Raw genomic sequence first — 23,717 nt, forward strand, 5'->3', positions numbered from 1 at the left:
CAAAATCTAGAGATAGATTTATGTGTTGATAACCACTTGTATCAAGCTTTAAAGATTATCATGTTGATTGTTGGCATGAGAGGTTATCTAATAGTTAATATGATAATATTCACAATATTGCTTTTGAGATAAATGGTATTGAGAGGATACGTGGTTATATTGATTATTAATAAGTTCATACACATGATTAATCGAATATTTATGAAGCAAGTTAACGAAACCTGATCTTGACAAGTTTTTCTCAAATCTTTTAAAACCCTATTTTACCATCTTTGTTTACTTTTCATGAAATCTAAACTTTATGTCACCAAACTCTTCCATAATCTCTCTCTCAAAACATATATCACTGTAGAACGGCGGTAATATCGCACTAATCTCTATGGAAACGATAAAGGAAATACTTACCCTTTTAACAATCTCTTGAAAAGAAGGAATAAGAGTGAGAAGTACACTATCTTGATCAATTACAAAATGAGTGGTATTTTCTTCAACAAGGCCATTATCATGCAGAATAGAAGACTTGTTAAATAGATTTTTGTAACAATTGGTGATATGAGACTCTATTTGATTGACATCAACGGTAACAATATTGTCAATTTTCATAGACTTGATCATCTAATGGCATTTTAAATCTTGGCATATCTATGGAAGAACTTGGTATTCATATCTCCATGAGTGCTCTAGTTTATTCTAGCTTTTCCTTCCAGAATATCTCTTCCAAATTTACAACATTGTCAAGATTGCAATGAGCTAGCCTTTATTGCACCTAAAACAAGTCTGTTTGACCGTGAGACTCAATGCTAGCCTGAATGGTTTTCAAATCCTCCTCAGCATTCCTCACATTCAAGTTCACATTGCCAAAGCAACTTTTGTTCAATTCCATACATTTTGTTTTAAGATGCTTTAGTTTCTTGTCAGGAATGTACATAAGACAACCCATAATCATAGTGTCCCAAACCTGAGCAATGACTCAGTGACAATTAACATGCAAATACCAAATTTGTATAAACTTAAAATGGGACAGAAACTTAAAGACATCCGACTCAAAGGTCAAAATGATAGGGTAGTAATCATACTTGATTTTGATGAGAGTTTACAAGAAACATTAGTGTACATGTCAATCCAATCAAAATTGCAAATAAATCTATCCAATATCTTCTTAGTCGGAGCTCCACCTTTTCCGCCATTGTTCCATGTAAATTTATTTCTAGCTATAGGTAAGTGAATGTAAAGTTTAGAGCAAGACCAATAGTGGAAATCATCCATGGGGGTCTTGGATAACATGTGAGCACCTTTGTATTCTTGAGTTCCAATGATGGCATTAAAGTCACCAATGAAATGCCAAGGGACATTATAAATGGAATGGGATAGGTTTTGCAAAAGCTTTCTTCTTTGAATGTAACTAGTGGAAGCATACACAACAGAAAAGCCAAAGGTTTTATTATGACTATAGATGGTAAAGGAAACATGTTAATCATAAAAATAGGTGACACAAGGGTCAAGACTAGATTTACAAAGGCACCAAAGATTATGAAAGTGAGCATGTATTTCATTCATAGAAAACATTTCGAGGTCTATGTTTATGAGCCAATTTCTAGGGAAAGTATTTGAATTCATCCAGAGTTCAACTAGGATGACTAGGGTTTATTGACAAGAATGAGTCTTTTTAGGGCTAATCTAGAAGAGGCATTGGAAATACCTCTAGTGTTCCAAAAAATAAACTTCATGGAAAAGTTTTTGCAGCATTAGGAGAAGCCCTAGTTAAGACCTTAGTTCTAGATGATTTCTTCTTCCCATTTTTTCTTAGTTGTGACCAATCTAAAACCATAATTAGGTAAGGCATAATAACCATTCTCATTTTTTTCTTCTTGATCAGCCATGTTACCCTAGGAGTTCTTTAGGAAGTCTCGAATGGTGGTAGGATCCAATCCAACTTGTGTCTCAAAAAATCTTTCCCTCAACAGTGTGGCATCTACAAACTCAGAGTCTGAGCTAGTTTTGGAATCCAAATTCTCATTATGTTAAATAGGGGAATAAGTGGTTGGAGTTTTGTGCACAAGTTTGACTACTCCACTTGTTTATCCCATCATAGGTATAACAGAGACTTTCAAATGTTCCTTAGTAGTTAAGTCAATTAGGGGCTTATTAATATCCTTTCTCTTCACAACATAGATTTTCTTCATTACTTCCTTAGACTTATTCTTTATCTTCTCGATGTTTTGTAAGCTTCTTATTTTGTAATTTCCAAATGTGTGCCCAATATAGTTGAAAAAGATGCAAAATTCAAGGAGCCTTTCACATTCCATCTCCCCCAAAAAAGAAAAGTCAACCCTTTCAACTAGGATTTTGTACCTCAAATATCTATGCAAATCCAGATCAACAAGAACCCTCACATAATGTCCAAAAGCTTTATTAAATGAAGATTTGTTGGATGCAGAGTTAATACATATTTGAGTACCTATGCTATTTGCAATGACAAAAATGGTCTTTGTTCTCCAATATTCATGGGAAAGGCCATGAATTCAAGCTCACAAGTGTGCTGGGGTTTAATTAATGATAGTTAAAACAAAATCTCTAGACCAAGGGAAAAGTTTAAGAAGGCCAAGATTAGCATTCCAAGAACTCACTGACCTAACCTTGCGAACATTTTCTAAAGAAGAGAAAGAAAATTAAAAAAAAAAATTTCAAGGATGTGATTCCCCACTTACCAATAAAGTTCCAAAGAATAGAAAGATTGGCTCACAAGCTAACTACAATTAATGGGTGAAGAAACATTTGGCCCGATGGTTCTCCCATGGAGATTGTGCTTACAACCCCCAAAACCAAGTTGGTATTCATCTTCAGGGATGGAGATAGCTAGCATGCCGCCCTTTATAATAGGGTTATGAGTTTACTTAAGGGAATATCACACACATCGTTCACTACTTCGACAAACGACTTGGTTGATTTTGTAGTAAGTATTGTTTTCTTTGAAACTATCTTAGATGGAGCCACAATTTTAGGGAAAAAGTATAGAATAAGAATTCAGTCATTGTTTAGAATAAAAAAAAGAAATCACTAATGCTACATAAATGGGTTGGGTCATCCGTTCCATGGATTGTAAAAGTCAAACCCGATACTTGAATCAAAATTGTCGGGTTGTTGCTGTTTGGGTTGGATTTATCCATAACTGAACGAATTCAGATGATTTATTGGTTAGTTCAACTTAGGTCGACGAGTTCACGGGTCGACTCATATCCATGAACACCTTTAATTTTTAGATGAATATTTCTAGTAGTTATATTTTATTTTTCGTTAATGATGTCAAACATCAATTGAAAATATTATTAAAAACCACAAATGTCGGATATTCAGGACTTGATTGATATAATTTTTAGGTTGAATATCATTTTTGATCTCATGTGTTAACTTTGAGATTCATTTTGATTTGGTAATTTAAAAAAGATTCCATATATTGGTTTTGTAACTCTTCAAAACTTATCATGTTAGTCTTTTCGTCTAATTAGTAATGAAAAAACACAAAAATTGATCGGTAAACACAAAAAAGGTATTAAAACTAATTTTTATAAACCAATTTGGATATATATATATATATATATATATATATATATATATATATATATATATATATATATATATATATATATATATATATATATATATATATATATATATATATATATATATATATATATATATATATATATATAGTGGTTGAGATTTGAGGTCTGGGGTGGTTGGTAAATCACCATTCGATTTTTGATAATCACATGATTATCACAAAAAAGACTATTAAAAAGAAGAAAGAAAAGAAATTCCTTGTATATAAACTTGAAAAGAAATTCATTGTATATAAACTTGTAAGTATTACAAAAAATACATATTATTAAACATCTAAATAAAATCATCAAAACATGAAGTTCCATAACCAATGCAACTTTATATCATCTATATATACATCATTTCAAAAGTTTTCTGGCTGCAACTTAAGGATGCTACCGGTTTGATAAATTTTATGCCTGGATTAACATTTCAGTGATTGCAAAATTTCAAACATATAAACCTTGTATGGATGGATGAAGAGTTGAAAACTATGAAGAACATCTCAAACCGAACCCGATTTATCCACTAGTATTCGGCGTTGTATAATTGCTCCTAACATTTGAATCAGGCGATAGTGGAGGTGGAACATTATTCAGCAGCACAGCGTCATCAGATAAATTTGAAATGTCCATTACCTCGGGTTTGCTTTTATGCTTACCATCACTTTGAATATCCTTTAAACTATCCAACACTTCGTCCATGGTAGGTCTCATATCTTTCGAACTTTGCAGACATTGAAACGCTAACTCGCCCATGGCAACGATCATTTTCTTTACCTTAGAATCCGATTCAAAACCGAGCGTAGGATCCACAATTTCATGCAATGCTTGGTTTTGAATTCTGTTGAGAGCCATGCTAGCCAAATTGATTTCATGCCTATGTCTTGTTATATCAACGGCAGGCAAAGACGATATCAACTCAATCATCACAACTCCAAAGCTATAGACATCACTTTTATCCGTAAGTTGATAGCACTGATGGTATTCAGGATCCACATAGCCCGGTGTCCCTTGTGGAGCCGTTGAAACATGAGTTTGATCGTATGGAAAAAGGCGCGAGAGTCCAAAATCCGCTACCTTGACATGAAAATGAGCGTCGAGAAGAATATTATTTGTTTTTATATCTCGGTGAATGATTTCCGAAATATGAAGATACTTCAACGCACTTGCTGTCTCCACGGCAATATTCATTCTAATAGGCCAAGTAAGTTTTCCATGTTTCGCTTCTTTACCACGGAGATGATCAGCGACGGTTCCATTAGAAACATACTCGTAGACAAGTAGAAGCTCGCGACTGTGACGTGAAGTGCATCCATATAGAGACACGAGATTTGGATGGACTAATGATGCCAAGATTTCAACTTCATTCTTGAATTGCTCAACTCTTTTGTAATTGTTCTCAAATAACCTCTTCACCGCAACACTACGCCCATCATACAGTTTTCCTAAAATTCGACAGATATCTTCGTTAGGATCATATAAAGTATAAAAATTCAAGATACAATAAACAAGACAGGACTATTAACTGCAAGGAATCCATTTCTGATACGAAAAGATGTTAGCATTTACCATAATACACCGTTCCAAAGCCTCCTTCTCCGAGTTCTTTGGACGGATCAAAGAAGTTTGTGGCTTCTTCAAGTTCACTATAAGTAAAATGCTGCACTCCAAAGTTTTGGCTTCTTTCAAAGAATTGACTTCCACTTTCAAGATCCTTTGAAGTGAGCTCGGAAGAGAGGCTGCGAGATTGTACATATGACTTTGCGTAAGTTTTATTCTTATTCTTCCGGCGCTTATAGAAATATATGGCTATGAACGCTGCAAATGCGACTAAAACAGCAGAGCCAACACCTAGCAAAAAAGCATATAGGAAATTTAAATTTAAGTTAGTAAATTATGATAACAAAGTACTTACAAGAAAAAGTGATAAAATAAATATGGAAAGTTCGATTTATTACCAATGACGAGATTCCTCGTCAATTTCTGTTTACCTGCAAGAGTAAGTTGTGAAAGCAAAGATGAGTTAACATTGTTCTAATTCAAAGAGAATATTTTACTTGTGTATAACAAACATAAATAGGTACATTTTGAGGAACTATATTTGAACACAAAAGAGAAAAAGAAATTAACAGAAACTTCACACCAAATGATAAAAATATTTCCAAAAGTGTTACCATCATCACCATAAATTTTGAGGTAAGACTTATCCTTGCATAAACATGTGCTCTAGCTTTAAATGAGACCCCTTAATAAACGGTGAAATTGATCTCGTTGAATTAGTCGGTCGCAAAACAGATATCAAATTTTTTAAATTTTTTTTGTTACCTTACAATAGAAGTTTGTAGGTTCCACTTTGAATATAAATTTTACACAATATTGACTAGAAGCTATTTGAATAGTAAAACCAACGTGTTGAATTTAAACTTATTATTAGTCTTTTCCAAGGAGAAAATGAGTGGATGAGATGACTTTAATTTGTGATGGAAAAAAAGGAGAAAGGAGAAAATGAAGTGTATGATTGTGAAAGACGTGTTGGACCCAAAAGAAGGAAAACAAGGACTTGATAGCACATGCATACAAAATATAGTAAATACAATTCAATAACTTGTTTGACAAATGAAATCGCCAATATACCCTTAAGAAGTAGTAGTTGTTTCCATATTGGCTGATTAAGTCAAGTAAATTGAAGGACTAAGTCACATTTCCTAATTCCTTCATTTATTATTTCCTTGACCGAGTCAGTAAAAAAATCTTTGCCTATGAGTCCTATCGTATGATAAAAATTATGCTCCCAATTAAATGTTTATGTAGATAAGCTTCAACCAGTTCATTGCTGTGTTCCACAAAACATATGGCCAATTTTCAATAAACCGTACACTAATTAAATTCTTTTTCTAATAAGATACCTGATTGATCAATTTCCTAAATATATATACCAAAACAATCATATTGTATGAGCATACTATGACACTAGAAATACTACACTGATATTGACACGGACGCAGACACACACTTTTTTTAGAATTGTCGGGTGTTACGGATGTCACATTTGTTTATTTTTATTTATTTGTGAGACAAAGGGATAGAAAACATACTACTGTGATGAAAAGGACACTGTGTTGAAGAAGCATGGGATCCATCTGGGCAATAATAGCAAGAGGACTCAAAATCATTGATGTTTTTCAATCTACAATCACCTTCTTGATTTCCCAAACACGCTAAACATTCCCCACTAACACTATAGATCACCTCAAACCCCTTATCCAAGCCACTAACAAGTTCATCACGCTCAATATAATTTTTCTCCATGGAAAAATCTTCTCCTGCTGGCACTTGAATATGTGCCTCGCAATCCTTTGACAGATTATCATCATAATGAATAGAATCAAATGCTTGATTCTGAGATCCACATATAGAATCTATAGGTAAAAGTTGAGAGAAAGTGGAAGGACAATTGAAGTATATGTAGATGATTTTGACTTGTGGGAGATAGTGAAACAGAGGTGAAGAAGAAAAACCAATATCATCAAATAGAGGAGAACATAGATTTTGAGACAGGTCTGTTCTCTTGAGTTTGATTGTATATTTCTCAGTGTTGATGTCAAGTACTGTGAAATTTTGTGAGAATAATAGAATGGTAGTAACGTTTTTGTAGCAGTTTAAGTAAAACGGGCTTCCGGCACCACAGAAAGTAGAACTATTTTGTCCCCAAAATGGATAAAAGATATTGTTGATATTTCCGCAGTTGTAAGATTGTTCCTTACAAATTGAATAACTGTTTAAGGTTTGAGGTAGTTGTGGTTGTGGTAGAGAGTGGGATAGTTGTGGGAAAAAAGTGATTATTAATAACAACAAGAAGAAGAAGAAAGAGATGATCATAGGAATATTGATATGATTTTCCATTATGTTGAGAACTAAGAAGAAAATAACAAGAGGGGGAAGAGGTTATGTTTTGAGGCAATTCAGTTCATTATGTTTGAGTTAAGTTATGCTATCAGGAGGCTGCTAGAGAGTCAACTGAAAAGTCCATCCACGAAATTTCCACTCTCTTTCCATGCCGTTTATTTTTTTCTATTTAAGGCATTATTTTCAAACTTCAATATATTTATTTATTATAGAATTTACATACAGTCTACTAGTAATCCTAACAATTTAGTTGCAATAAGAATTATATTTTCTAAAGTTATACTATTCCAAAAGTTTTTTTTAGTGATAGACAAAACATTAGTAAATAACTATTAGAAACTCACTCATACAATTATTTGACGGAGAGTTTGAACTCATGTCACAACCTAACATAAATTAGTTTTTATCGGTTGAGCAGAGATTTACGAACACTATCTAAACAATTTTAGTATAAGCATAATATATGATAGCGGTAAAAAAAATCTACTCTTTACCAAAAGCTATAGAGTCAAATTAAAAATATTATTATAAATTTATTTTTTTTAAGGCAATTTTAACATTATTTAGCATATTTGATTGATTAGGTGTCAAAATATACAATCTATGATGATGCAAGAGCCAAGAGGTTAGTTTCATTTCAAATTAGGAAAATTACTACTAGGTTGGAGCTTGGAAGACAGAATCAGAAATAGGAACAAGTAATATAAGAGGCAAAGCACAAATCTCTAGTTTTTGAAATCAAAATTCCATAAGTGGTTCCTTAAACCCCAAGTTACATGTCATAGATTACTATATCTTTTTCTCTTGAAAAATACTACTAGACTCTACTCATAATTCTCATGAATAACTTCTTAAGAAATAAATAAGAATATTTTAAATTTCTCAATGACTAAAATACATCTTGAGATTAAACTTTGAGAAACAAATTTGGGTTTTCCCTGTTTGAAAACTTCAACACCATATGAAAGCATGTTTCCCTTTTATATTCGTTTGGTAAGAGTTGCTATCATCTTCCATTAAATTTTATATATTAAAATCCAACCACTACTATGACTTTTTAAATTGTTATGTTCATTATTATATTAATTATTTTTAAAAGTCAATGTCAGCCAACTATAAACTAGTATTTTACTATACAAACTTCTACACATGATGAATAAAAATATAAAGGGAATCATTCTAACCAAAATGCATTCTTGAACACGAAACTGAACAATTCAAGTTCTAACTCCTAACAAAAAAAAATTGGATTCTAAACTAAAATCTAAATTCACCATCAAAAGTGTGTTCATGTCTTAGTGTTTATATAAGTGTTAACCTATAAAATATTTATAATCAAATTCATAATGCTGTTAATAAACTGTTGGTAAATAAGTTCTCTAAATGCATTTTAAGATCAAGATTATTCAACAGAAGAATCTAAGAAAATATCGCGAAAAGGAAGAAAACATACTCGGAGTTCCACGAGAGTTTATGGAATCTGAATTAGGAGGTGGTACTAATTCTGGAAATGGTGTATCTCCATATGATGATGCTGGCAAAGGTGATGGTGCCACTGATTTAAACAACTTGGATCCTATGCAACCCGACTCATCGGGCCAAATCTCAGTTGTGGAATTCTCGCGACAAAATCCGCAATCACCATAAGATTGTTGATTAGGACAAATACACATAAATGCACTTTTGGTTGTATTGTATCCACATCTCCCACCATATTTCTTGCAATAATTACATATATCGTCGTCCACGCCACTCCACGTAACCTCAAATCCTTCCTTTAAAACATTCACCACTGTATCGGAGGACTCTTCTATTCTTGGTCCATAAACTTTGATATCGTTCTTACAATCTAGGACTGCGAAATCCGGCATTTTAGTATTTAGTACTAAATATGCATCTTGAGGTTTACTATCTACGAGGCAAGAAATCTGTTGAGAAACTTCTGATCTCAAAGGAGATGATCCGTATGAATCATTAGGAAAAGGATCACACTCGGACAATAGAGTATAGTTCTCATCGTTGGAAGTGTACTTGAAGAAATCCGAATTCAAGTTTACATTGGTATCAGGACAAGAAGGAACATTTGCAGCATCATAACTCCATAAATCCAACCTTGCAATCTTCAAAAGTTGTGATGCTTGGTTTATGTCAATGATATGAAATTGTTGTGAGTTGATGTCAATAGTCAAGTTGTTTTGCTGACAATCGAGCGTGAAGTTTGGATGGCCACAATAATTTGGTTGATTGTTAACATTCCAAAATGGATAAGTGATTTTGGTGAAACTTCCACAGGTAAAAGGTGCACATAATTTGAAGCTTTTAGCATCACTATTGACATGTATTGGGAATAAGAAGAAGAGTAGGAAGAGAAAGATGTTGAAGAGGAAGGAACAATGAGGTTGAAGAAAAGATGAAGCCATGTGTATAGATGATGAAAATTCAAAAGTATACCAGAAGATTAACCTCTGCAGTTACATACTAGGTCTAATTCATACTTTCGGTATTACTAATATCATATGTTTGAACTAAGAAGAATAAGATTATGGAGGAAGAGAAAGGTGTTGATGAGATGAAGGGAAAAGGAAGGAAGAATATGGGTGATAGAATTTTGAGATGGCCTAACTAGCATAGGAAAAGGTGTTATGTCTTAGTCTTAATGGAGAGGCAATGATCAAAGTGGCTTCCACATTGTAGATGTAAAAGTCAAACTAAATGGCTTATGAATTGTTTGATAGTATCTTTGTAAAAATGGTGTTGACTTTTAAGAGAGACAAAAAGAGGAGTGGTTCTAATAGAATTAAATTTTGGTTTTGCAACCATATTATATTCATACGAGAGGTTGTTTTTGTCATATAATTCATTTTTATCCTTTTCTTTCTAGCTTCTAAATAACCTAGAAAATCAGTTTAGCAAAATATTCTAAATTTCCAAAATAGAGCTGATCAAAGTTTGTATAATTAGTCAATTTTCTCTTAATTAAGTTTATCTTAATGTCATAAAATAGAATTGGAAAAATAATCTAGTCATAGAAAATCGTAGAAGCAAAGGTTGGAAAGAGTCTATTGGCAATTACATAAACAACTCATGGGATGCGTTGTAAAATTGCTGTCCAAAACTAATTGATTTGATGATATACTATCGAATATTTTCACCTACCATTTTATTTTGTTTTAATACTTTATTAAGAAATAAATGAACAAGTCTACTCTAAAATAAAGGAACGAGTCTTTTATTTTTTACATTTTTGTTCTGACATACATTTTATGTTCCTATGAGTTTAGGCTCCATACACATAGTGTAAATTCAACTTTCTTCAATCGTTCCTTCTAGACTATTAGTTTAACCAAATCCAACCACTTAGAAAAAAATTATTGAACAATCAAATCTAGATAATTTATAAATTTAAAACTTAAACATAACCACTTCCACGATTTATAAATAATTGCCAATAAACACTCAACAAAACTAAAGCGCTCTCTCTTAAAAATGACGGCATTCCTCATCAACTAAATTATCCAAACTGTCGATATCCAAATAACGACAATAATTAATCTTTTCAATTAAAATAGGTTGATATAGATCAGATCGAACTATGTATATTTAGTTAAAATGTAATACTTTCTATAAAAAAAAATTAAAATATAATACTATATAATAAAAATAAAATAGTTTTTTAGTTTTAGAAAATAATAAAATAAATAAAACTTAACTCAATATTCGACTATCTATTGGTTCATTATTCATTATGGAAGTATTTAATAAATTTTATGTTAACGTTTAATTGTGTAGATTGTCGTTTAATTGGACCACACAGTTGAAGAGAGGTCAGAGATTGGGATTCCATTCTCCGTAATTGGATGAGGTCTCATCTATTCCCCACTTGTTGACTGTGTCTTCCATGTTGGACCTCATGATTGGACTTTTGAATGTGGATCTTGCGAATGATCTGAAACAGTTGTCTTTAAACGGAGCTTGTGTGGCTCAGATTACCTTGCAAGCGGAGGAACTTTGTTTTATTTATCCTAGTCGATCCTTTCATCGGGTAAGGGTTTCTTATCTCAACTTCCTAGTTAAGAGATCGTATAGGGTTCTGACCTCCTCCAACTATAGCTTCTCATGAAACATGCAATCCACCCCTAGTCCCTTTTTGAATATCCAACATTTTAACCTATAAATCGCCCTTCCGACTTCTAGCGCCACCTTGGTGAACCAGCCTATGTATTCTCGCAGATTTTCTTTCTTTTTTTGTTAGTTCCTGCTAAGTATGCCTATTTTAGTGGGTCTTCGCTCTCAGGTAGTGAACTAGGAAGTAAATGAGTCTTAGAGTTTCTTCCAAGAATGTATGCAACCGTCAACCAAGGTCTTGAACTACGTCATGGAAGCTCCTTTAAGAGTAAGCACAAATAGCTAGCATTTCATAGCTTCACAACAATCGTTGTAGTCAAGCATGTTGTCTACATGATTAATGTGCTCGTTCGAATCTCTCGTGCCATTATAGTTATCCAACTTTATAGATTTCTCTAGAGACTTTGGGATTGTACTATCGAGGATGCATCTAAAGGGAGGGGTTCTCTTCCGACCAGAAACATGTTCTTCAATGTCACGCTAGTCCTCTATTCGAGAATGGTGTGATGGTGATTGATGAGGATAACAAACCTCTGGTGGAGTGTGACTACCGCCTCTTCCTTCAAAATAATGTGGACGATTCTAATATCCTCGATGATGCGTACCATATGGTGATCTAGGAGTCGCTCTGCATGAAGGGACGATGTCGACAAGGATTAGTTCTGGCGTAACTCTCTGGTTTCCCCAAGAAGTTTCTACACGTACAAAGGCGTCTCTCTTATGGACATAATATAGATTCTCTTCGATTCGGAGTAGTCTTTCAGCTAAGAGCATGAGTTATGATGTTGTACCAAGTTGTAAACATTGTTGAGTAAATCACTCACCCGTCGCAATTGTTTGAGGCATTGAAGTATCTCTTATTTGGGGATCTATTACTGTGTTGGAGGTTGTTTTGAGGTTTGGCGAGTAATTTCAAAGAAGGCTGAAAACTCGATAGGACTTATAACTTACTGGATTATAAGAAGGAGCAGAATGAGAAGTCACCAAAACTGGATTGTCTTTGACTGTCAACGGGAGTGAAACGTCCCTCTCTATATATAAAGTCATTCCTGCCGCGACCTGGGTGGTAACGATGATGCACTGGACGACTAGTAGTGTAGATTTCGATGTTGGGATGGCTTTCACAATATTGGTGAATCATTTGAATATGAAGAACAATTATTACAAACATGCGATATAGATACAATGGTTTCTCGTGGAGATTCAAAGAAATTAGATGTCGAATCCCACCGACAACGCTACTATTTTATGGTGAAATTAAGGGCCCGTTTGTTTTGGCTTTTTTTTAAAATGATTTTTATAGTGTTACCAAATTTTGTGAAAAATTTTTTTACAAAGAAACTTTTTATAAAAGCTTCAAAAGAAAATTTTGTTTGAATAGTTATTCTTAAATTGTGATTTTAGGTATTTCATTTATTTATGGGGAAAAAATTTGGATATCAAAATTTCAAATAATCACTTAATTTTGAAGCTATTTCAAATAGATTTTCATAAAAATCATTTTTGAAAAAGTTATGATTTTGACTAAGTTTTGGTCTTCAATTATGTATGTTTATGTTATAGGATGACAAATTAAGTGTTTCATTTTAGAAAAAACGAATATAAAAAATATGTAATATTTTGAAAAACGGTTTTAGAAAATCTATTTTCAAAAATACAAAGAAAAAATCCATTTTTTAAAAACTGAAACAAACTGGCCCTAAGAATCGCATGCTTTGTGCTTTACTGAATTCGCATATGTTTCCCACTTGTTGATTATGTCTACTGTGTTGGGCCTCATAATCGGGCCTTTGTTTGTGGGCATTGCGAACGGCACAAAACAAATATGTAATTCATAAATATATTTTTATTCGGTTGATAAAAAAAATTAGATTATAGAAAGTATTAGTACGTTAATATTTCTCATTAAAAAGTATCGATGCAAAGTGACAAAATAATTTATTCAACATATATCATTCAATAAACAAATAACAATCAGTCAACAACTCAAAAAATAAATTTTAACATTTACATAAATTCCTAATGGGGCTAATAAGTTTATATTTTTGGTCTATTCAACTTTGGGCTCCTTATATTACTTAGGCAGCCCAAGACCCAAATCAGTTCCTGATTTGTAATCCAGATGTTCATGACCCAACCAAGTCTTAGAATATTTAAATATATTATTGTTCAACAAATTTTTATGGCAGCATAATAATAAATTAATTTTAAACTGTGTTCACAGTTTAGCTTGATTCTTACAAACTAGAGAATGTTATAATATAAAATATTGACAATAAAACTACAATTATATTATAAGTTGAACAACTAAACAAGTTAAAAGCAAAGAAATGTACCTTTTTTGCAACTTTTAGCAACAACACTACCATTTCCACATATGCATGTAGAGTTCTTAGTCTTTTCATCATATCCACAATATCCACCAGAGTTCTCACACTCAACACAATCCTTAAACCCTTTTCTCCAATCAAGCACAAACCCTTTCTTCACAGCTGCACCAAACCCATTAATCAAACCACCAACACTACCAACAAAATCACTCACCTCATCAACCTTAACACTCACCACAACATGATCCTCACATGTCCAATTACCATAACCAATTCCAACTTCATCACCATCCACAAAAACAAAAGACTTCAACTTTTCATTATCACTAACCTTAAAGCACCCTATAGGGTCTAAATTTGAAGGGTAAGAGCTACAATTGAAGTAGAAACTAAGATTCAAATCTAGTTTGCTAAAAGACAAAGGAAGGTTAGAAAGTGTAACATTTTTTCTTACCCTAGGACATTTTTGATCCAATATATCTATGTCAACTAGGGCTATTGAACTATTATCATAGTTTATGTCGGTAACATAATATGTGTCACTTGGAAGATTGATTATGGTTTTGTTGTTTTTTGAGCATTCAAGGCCAAAATCAGGATAGCCACAAAATTGATCTAGAGTGTTGATTGTTTGAGACTTAATCCAAAAAGGGTAGTGAATGGAAATATTGCCACATAGAGCAATAGGACATAGTGATGATGATGGTGATGATGTTGTGTTGGAGTTATCAGCATAACATGATGTTATGATGAGAATGATGGATGATGCAAACAAGGTTTGAGAGGGTTTTGACATGGTTTTGTGAGTATGGAGAAAAGATGAGAACTGTATAGTTTGGGTGAAATAATGAATTTGAATGAAATGATAGTTGCATATTTATAGCCATTAATTTTTCATTTATATGATGAACCGGTCAAACAAGTTTTTGTAATTAATTAGTTAATTTGAGAAAAAGTTAGACTGATAATTTGTAAGTGTGAAAGGAATCTATTGTCAAGTGACAATTAACAAACTTATAGAAACTGAGTATTTCAATAAACAACTTAACCAAATAAATATTTATGTTTAAATTATCCAAAAATATTTTATGTTTTGTAACTTAAGTGTATTGTCTCATTTTCGGTTAAAAATATTAATTTTCATTTTTACTTATCAAACTAGTCAGAGACCCGTGCGAAGCACGGGTGATTTTTTTTCTGGTGTAGTATTTTTGTAATGATATGAATAATATAAATAAAAGGAATTATAAGCAATATGCATAATTAAAAGGAATTGTTTTACTTGAATAGAGTTTGAGTTTTATTGATTGCTCTGTTATACTCCTAATTCTTTGAAAACCGAATATCCATAGGAATCGTTTTGAAATTGGAAAATAAATACTTTAGTTTTCAAATAAAAGTCATTATTGTTTAAAATAAAATAGGCATTGTATTGAAAGTGGCCCTTAAGATTAAACATTATTATCGTATTCATGTGCTAATTTTGTGTGTAATAAAGAACCATATAAAAAAGAACATGTGAGTTGGAGAAAAAAAATAATATTTTAACAAATGCAAATGTAAAATTTTAAATATAAATGAAAAATATAAAATAATTTACTTAATTTTAAATTTAACAATAATTATATAGAAAACAATGATCCACAAAAAAATGTTTAAGATAGGTTAAGAATACAATAGCAAAATTGGGTCAGATAATTTAATAATTGACGGTCCAACAACAATTAAAAGAAAATGATATAGATCACTATGGTTTAATTATAAATGAAAAATGATTATATAAATTCAATTATATTAAATAATCATATAAAAAATACAATAAGATGGAGATAATAAAAATGAAATATTAACATTTAAAAATAAAAATTATCTCTCAATTAATAGTAATTGTTGATTAAAATAAAATAGCTACTATGTTGATAATGACCCGTGAAATAAAAACATAATTTGATGCGATATAAAATATATTTAAAAACAAATGTAAAATAAACAATAATCATGGAAATTTAATTGTATTAAATAATGATAAAAAATCGTGAGATGGAGAAAAAAATAAAAATAAAGATATTATCTCTCAAATAAAGACAATGATTGATTAAAATAAAATAGACATTATGTTGATAGTGACCCGTGAGATAATAAATAAATAAATAAATAGAGAAAAAATTAAAATGAAAGTAAGAAAGTGTGAAAAAATGTGAGAGAAATTTGAAATTTTAATTAAGATAGAGAAAATGTGTAATGATCGATTAAAAAAATTAAATATTGAGTTGATAGTGGCCCAAGAAATAATTAAATATTTTTGGGAATAATAATTGAATGATCGGTTATTAATATTTTTTGCGAAAATAGATAAATATTGAAAAATTAAATTGAAAGTATGGAAAAATGAAATGCGAAAGAAATTTGAAATTTTTAGTAAGATTAAAATTTAAAAATAAATTATTAATATTTTTTGTGATAATAAATAAATTAAGAAAAATTAAAATGAAAGTAAGAAAGTGTGGCAAAATAAAATGTAAAAGAAATTTAAATATGACTTCCATCATCCATGGCTTACATGTGATGTCATCATTCATGCAATAAAGTTGTAGGGAAAATGTTATTTAATTCGGACCAATGAAAAGCTAACACTTGGTGCATCCATTCAATAAAGTTGAAAGAGTGAATACTTAATTTGTTAGTTACAAAAATGACCTTTTATTAGTGCAAATAAATTTTGGTGAAAGGGTAATTTAGACAATTTGGTCAATCTATTATTAATGAATAGATAGTAGAGTAGATGCCTTCATTTTTACTTATGATTCCCATAATTTTTTTTAATCAGAACAATATTAACATAAAATCAAATGCCTTCAAGTAATTGTAAGCACTATTAACATCTCCACTTGAAACATAACTTTTACAAAAACTATACAAGTTAATTCGCACATATTTATCAAACTACAAATAAAAGAGAGGTGTGGTTCACAACGAGTATCCCTAACTCGTTTCAAACTAGTAACAAACCCGTGCGTTCGCACGGGTTCTGGTATGGGACGCGCATTTGTTTTAAATGTATATTTTTTAATAGAAAAATGTTTGGTACCCGTGAAAAATAATAATTGAATGTTTAAAAAAATGTCTGGTACCCGTGAAAAAAATAATAATTGAATGTATAGAAAAATGTTCAGTACCAGTGAAAAAAATAATAATTGAATGTTTAGAAAAATGTCTGGTACCCGTGAATAATTGAATATATAGAAAAATGTCTGGTACCCGTGAAAAAATAATAATTAAATGTTTAGAAAAATGTCTGGTACCCGTGAAAAAAATAATAATTTAAATATATAGAAAAATGTCTGTTACCCGTGAAAAAATAATAATTAAATGTTTAGAAAAATGTCTGGTACCCGTGAAAAAAATAATAATTTAAATATATAGAAAAATGTCTGGTACCCGTGAAAAAATAATAATTAAATGTATAGAAAAATGTTTGGTACCCTTAAAAACATTTAGATCAATAAGATTTTTTAATACGAAATACAATTTTAGTATAATATATGTGAATAATAGAAGCTAAAAAAATGTATTAAAAAATAGAAGAAAACAAATATTAGAAGCAAATAGAAACTAAATATTTGTCTTTCTAAGATTGAAGATTTTTAATATTTTAGATTATATTTGTCTTTCTAAGAAAAGAATAAAAATATATTTGACAAAGTGATCGTATGGTATATTTTAATGGTATAAATTAATGATATAAATTCTTAGTAATCACAAGGCATTATTTTAATGATATGAATTAAAGATTTTAAAATTCAATCATATTGTTTATTTCGTGAAACGTAATTGAGTGCTATTAATCTCATTCAATAAGTTTAAAAATAATAATAATATCACTTTATTATTAATATTATTTATTGCAGGCTAGAGGAAAAATATATTTTATTATTTTAAATTCACTTCAAAATAGTTAATTGAATTAAAGGATTTTAAAATCTAATCATTAATGTTTATTTCATGACATGTTCCCGTTAATATTTAGTATTTTAATCAGTAATTTCAGGTTCCCGTTAGTATTCACATTATCATCATGAAAATTAAACACATAATAAAATATATAAAACAAAACATATTTTGATAAAAAAAATTAAAATTTAAGAAACATGAATTTAAAAAAAAAAGTGAGAATACCACATTTTATTTTAATATATAAATCATTTAATAACAATATTAAATATATAATACATAATTAACAATTAAAGAATTTAATCTAAAATCATTTTAAATAATTTGAGTAAGTTATATTTTAAGAAGAAAATTAATAAATAATTTTATTCAATGTTAAATATATAATACATATAACATATTAGTTTTGTAATCTTCCAATCTGAATTTAATACATATAATACGTATAATCGATTATATTAAATATATAATACATATAATACATATAATAAATATTCAATGTTTAATAATCTGTAACCAAAATTATTTAATTGTAACTTATATTTTACCTCTCTTTTTAAGATCTTTTAATTTCTTTTTGTGGAGAGATTGGTGAGAGTGATTGTTGCAGAATGACATTGACAGATCACTTTAATTTTGCAGAGACTAAGAATTAATAGAGAGGTAAGAGACAACTTCCAAGAAAAATAGGACAACCTATTAATAATAGCTGGACTACTATAGGGACTATAATTACTTTTGATTTTGAAATAAATTTTGATTAATAAAATCCCTTTTAAACCAAATGTTGAAGTATTGTGTGTGCCATAGATATTTTTTGGAATAAAGCCAAAATAGATTGAAACAAAAAAAACACAAGTGCTAACGGTACAAATAAAAAAACCAGATTAAACATACCAAAATTGAACAAACAGCAAAGAAGCTGACACATTTTAAAAACTTATTATGATTTTGTAATCTATAAAAATCTATAATACTGATATTGTAGTTTAAGTGAATAAACTATTATTTTATTTTAACTAAATAATAATTTAGTAAATTTTGTTTAAAATGGAGAGGCCATTTTTTCTTTATAGAAAATCATGTTTATTTTTTAAGAAATATGAAAGAGAATCATGTTTCTTATTTATCACCAAAAGTGGAAGGAAAATATTTTTAGTAAGAATAGTGTGAGTCATTAAGAGATCTTTTAATAATCATAAAATTAAAATAAAATCAAAGATTAAAAAAAGTATAATTCAGTAGAGAGCAAGCCAAAACAAACTATTATCTGTCCATAACACATTTATTCATTAAGAATCTTCAAGAAGCAAGTTTCCTCAAATCCAGTAGAGAGCAAGCCAACATCTCTTTAGAACCACTTCCTTCCTCCTGAAAGATATAAAAAGATAAACTGAGATAGGTGAAAAAGCTAAATAAATTTTAATTCTCATTTTAATGAAAAACACATACCATTTCTTTCTAGGTCAAAATCATTCTCTCATAAACAAAACAACAATATTAAACTCAGATATATTTATTTTGATAGACCTTTTGAAGAAAATAGAATGAAAATGCTTAAAATATATTTTATGAAGTTTATTTTCAGTATCAAATCAAGTTTTATTTGATAAATAGTATGAAATCAAAGTAAAAATAATCTTTAAGCAAAACAATAGGCAATTAAATATGAGAATACACAGGAAACATAAAAATAGAAAAAATCAAATCAAATCAAACACACAAAAAATAAAAATCAAAGAGGATATATGATAAAAAAAAGTATAAGAGAGAACAAAAACTTAGTACATAAACATTCAAAATTGGTTGTTTTTTATCCACCTCTCCCTAATTATTTCAAAATTGGGAAAAGGAAAAAACATGAAACGTGAATCACCTCTCCCTAATTTTCTTAAAATTGGTTGTTTTTTTATTTTAAAAAATAAAGTAGAAAACAATTAATAATAAATTAGAAAAGGGAGAGAAAATGAGAAGTAAAATCGTTCCCTTCCCTAAAAATTCTCTAAATGATTTTTTCAATTTATTATCTTTAAATTAATTTAAAAAGAAACCAGTTAAAATTTACAACATTATTTAATGAAATAATAATAATAATAATAATAATAATAACAATAAAAAAATGGAAAAGTAAAAAATTGTGGTAGAAAAAAATGACTATTTGACAGACCAATAAATGATAGAGATTTGACATTTTAATTAATTAAAGAAAAAACAAATAAATTATAGAAAGAGAAGATATGGGATACCTCAGAAAAAAATCAACATTTGCTAAACTCTCACTCTCTCTTCACGGTTTCTCACCATCTCTTTGTTCTAAACAACAACAACATTTTTCAATCTAAAATGCCATCCACTATATTTTGTATATTTTTTAGATCTAAAGAAGAAAAAAAAATGAGCTTCAATATGTGCAACATCAACCAATTTAAAATTTTGAAAGAGAAACAGATAAAGTCATAACACTTAAATCTCACCTTATGTTGAAGAAATATTAAATTTCAAGAACATAAATCCATACCTAGAAAAATATAGATTTACAACCTAAAAAAATAAAAAACATTAAAACTTACAATTTTTATTTTATCGATGTTGTTTAACCTTATACACCTTCATTTTTGTAGATCTACGATCTGAAGAAAAAAAAAACAAAAGAAGTGAAAAGATATTAAAAAGATGAGAAAGATATAACTTTTATTATGAACTTCAAAAATGACAACAAAAGATCTATATTATCTTGAGAATGCACAAATGGTTACATACACGCGTAGATCTACAACCTACGAAAGCATTTAATGTTAGTTTGCATCTTCATATAGATCTACAACCTGGAAAAACAAAAACAAAAAAAAATATGAGAGATTGCATATAAATGAATGAAAGATTGTGAGAAAATGAAGAAGAAATAAAGAGAGACGAATTTGAGGGATTTAGCAAGCATATAGAAAGAAGAAAGGAAGAAAAGTGGTTGGGAGAAAAAAGAGTAATTGAGGGAAAATAGATAGAGAGAGAGAGGGGGGGGGGGGGGGTAGAAGATGGAAGCTGCAGGAAGAAGCAAAAGTAGTTTTGAAATGATCAAAACCAAAATAGAAGCAATGTCTATCTTTAGACTACTTTTAGACTGTTGATGTGAAAATAGGTTAATATAATAATAATAAATACTCTGCAGAATATTTAATGTAATATATGAAGGGACATCTAAGAAAGAAGATATTAAAATATATGGAAAATGGAAAAGTCTTGGGTTTGGTGAAATGAAATAAAAGAAAAAGGTTGAAGAATTAATTAAGATTTTAATGTGTACCAAAGGAAACGTGATGTGAGAACATAGAAATACAACCAAGGCATCCATGTGGCTGAAGCAGAAAGCAAAGGGGCAAATATGTACTTTCCAGATCATAAAACTTTCTTATATTGTAGATTACCAATTTGATTTCCACCTTTATCAAAAGCATTCTCACCAATCTCTAACAAATATTTAAATTCATTTAATTGGGAAGTTTGTTACTTATCATGGCACTTTGTAGAAGAACAAACAACATTACCCGTAAGACATTTTCTCAATTTTTTATTTATAAATTGGTTAACTTCTCTTGATGCAGTAGCCAAGGCAAATCACAACAGATGAGCAAAACAATGAACATAAAATGCATAAGGACAATACTTCATAAATAGTGTATGTAAACTATTCAATTCTCCTCTAATATTGCTAGCATCATCATACTATTGGCTACAAATGTTAGAGACATAAAGGTTATGTAGAAAAAGTATATCACATACATTTTGCTTAAGAGTTAAAGGTGTTGTTTCATTAACACATGCAAGAAAAAAATCTCTCTTCTATAAAACCATATTTATCAACTGATAAGTGAAAAAATTACTTGTTTTGCAAAAACACTTATTAACTTATATAATAAAAAATCATATCAAAATCTCCCAAATTGTCATAAAAATGGATTAAACATTTGTGTGAACATTACAACTATGCATTTCACAATTATCGATGAAAATGTCAGAGAAAACCACATAACAAAGATATTGAGTAGTAGAGATTCGTTGGGAAAGCATGGGCTCGACTAGTGAAGTCAAGATAATGAAAAAAACCATCCATTCTAAGACAATCTCACTGGGAGAAACTACATACTCAGTGGACGAACAAAGGTGATTTATAATACCTCAGGACTAAGTTACTTCATGGAAAAGCAAGGTGGTCTCGCTGGGCGAAGTGACAATCTTGTCAAGCGAAACCGGGTGATTTAAATCCATTTATCTAAGTTACTTCATGGTGAAGTAAGGGTTTTCTCGCTAGACAAATAAACAATGTCATTAGTAGAAAGAAGGTGGTCAAAATCCACCTGTATCATATGGACATAACTTTCTAATGAAGAAATACATGCTTATTGGACGAGCTAATGACTTTGTTGGACAAAAATTCCTGATAGATCCCTATAAATAGAGGTCACAGCTTGGTCATATTCATTCATTTTTGTGTTTTAGAGATCCGAACAGATAGAAATAGAGAGGTATTAGAAAGATTTCTCATGAGAAAGAATTAAGATTGAAGATAATGCTTCATTCGGCTAGAGAAATCGGCCGCTGTTGTTTTTTCACCTTTTTCTTATTCATTAGTGTAAAGCCACTATGAGTAAGAGTAGTTAAATTATCTTTTGTGGGGTTAGATGTAATTTTCCAAATACTTACGTATTGCATTTGATCATGATATTATATGTTCTAGTTATTCCAGGGGCGGAGCCAAGGCCCAGCTAGCCCGGGCAGGCGCCCGGGCTCAACCCCTATTTTCTTTGTACTTCCTCCAATTTAATAGTCGATTTTTAGACAAAATTAGGGGCAAAGTTAGTAAAAATAGGGTGTGAAAATTAAAACGGATGAATAATCAATGGTGTAAAGTTTTTGCCCAGGCTACCTAAAATTTCTGGCTCCGCCACTGAGTTATTCATTTATATTGTTGATTATTCTCATTCTTAATGCTTGTTATGATCGAACAAATTCTAACTTGATATGTCATTGTGAATTTTTGTTAAGAATTATTTTTCATAACTAGATAATAGAATTTCCATTTGTTAAATACTAAACTCTATAAATGTATTTAGATTTAACATTTACACACTCTATCTACACTTAATGATATCTTCTTAATTAACCGAGCTAATAGATTGTTAGTTAAACAATACGATTAATATCACGTTATTGTTTAGACATAAAAACATATTCAGAGTGATAGGTAATAATATTAAATTTTAACTAGAATATGTATAATTAATCATAATGATACATCATAATAGGATAATAAAATCTAACCCCAGTAATCTCATCTCATATGTTAACCTTACTTTTATTTACAGTCATTTTAACTTAGTTCTATCAACAAACATTTTTCTTAAAATCATAAATATTATTGAATGACATGTAATATCACATTTGCTCTTCAACATCAACAAATCTCAAGTCAATAGAAGTCTGAGGCAAAATTTTTTTTTAGGTCTTTTATATAATTAAAGTATATTTTCTTAAGCAAATTTATCTTCGATGTCTTAAATATATATGTCCTATTATTGAACAGTATTTTCCTTTATGCCTCGTATATGACATGCATATCTAACTAGACTAAAGGTCGATTTGAATAAATAGCTTAGTTCCTGCTTATAACACAATTGCTTATCAAAAACAAGTGTTTGAGTAAGTTGTCATAAGATATTTTTATGACAAAAAATTAATTTTTTTTATATATTATAATTTATTTTCATAAATTATTTGAGAATTTATAAAATAGGCTAAAAATATTAAT

The 23,717-nt window shown here is 30.0% G+C and overlaps 1 protein-coding gene and 1 long non-coding RNA gene across 5 annotated transcripts; both read right to left on the reverse strand.

Moving 5' to 3' along the window:
• Window positions 1–3,735: 3,735 nt before the first annotated feature.
• LOC131594368 (LEAF RUST 10 DISEASE-RESISTANCE LOCUS RECEPTOR-LIKE PROTEIN KINASE-like 1.2) lies at window positions 3,736–14,815 on the reverse strand. Of its 3 annotated transcripts, none has more exons than XM_058866481.1 (4): window positions 13,970–14,815; window positions 5,561–5,593; window positions 5,172–5,453; window positions 3,736–5,047 (listed from the first exon to the last, which is right to left on the reverse strand). In XM_058866481.1, the coding sequence occupies exons 1-4, from the start codon at window positions 14,757–14,759 to the stop codon at window positions 4,122–4,124; spliced, it is 2,031 nt and encodes a 676-aa protein (XP_058722464.1). In that variant the 5' UTR covers window positions 14,760–14,815; the 3' UTR covers window positions 3,736–4,121. The 3 variants fall into 3 exon arrangements, with proteins under 3 accessions (XP_058722464.1, XP_058722463.1, XP_058722462.1); XM_058866480.1 differs by lacking the exon at window positions 13,970–14,815 and adding an exon at window positions 6,698–8,901 and having other exon boundaries at window positions 3,741–5,047; XM_058866479.1 differs by lacking the exon at window positions 13,970–14,815 and adding an exon at window positions 8,962–11,143 and having other exon boundaries at window positions 3,754–5,047.
• A 4,321-nt stretch (window positions 14,816–19,136) lies between these two features.
• LOC131594370 (uncharacterized) lies at window positions 19,137–20,955 on the reverse strand. Of its 2 annotated transcripts, XR_009281337.1 has the most exons (4): window positions 20,675–20,955; window positions 20,485–20,544; window positions 20,161–20,291; window positions 19,137–19,285 (listed from the first exon to the last, which is right to left on the reverse strand). It is a non-coding gene; the product is annotated as an uncharacterized LOC131594370 (long non-coding RNA). The 2 variants fall into 2 exon arrangements; XR_009281338.1 differs by lacking the exon at window positions 20,161–20,291 and having other exon boundaries at window positions 20,675–20,948.
• Window positions 20,956–23,717: the final 2,762 nt, after the last annotated feature.

This window comes from Vicia villosa, linkage group LG4, assembly GCF_029867415.1.
Source record: "Vicia villosa cultivar HV-30 ecotype Madison, WI linkage group LG4, Vvil1.0, whole genome shotgun sequence".
In the NCBI taxonomy this organism is placed as follows: domain Eukaryota; kingdom Viridiplantae; phylum Streptophyta; class Magnoliopsida; order Fabales; family Fabaceae; genus Vicia; species Vicia villosa.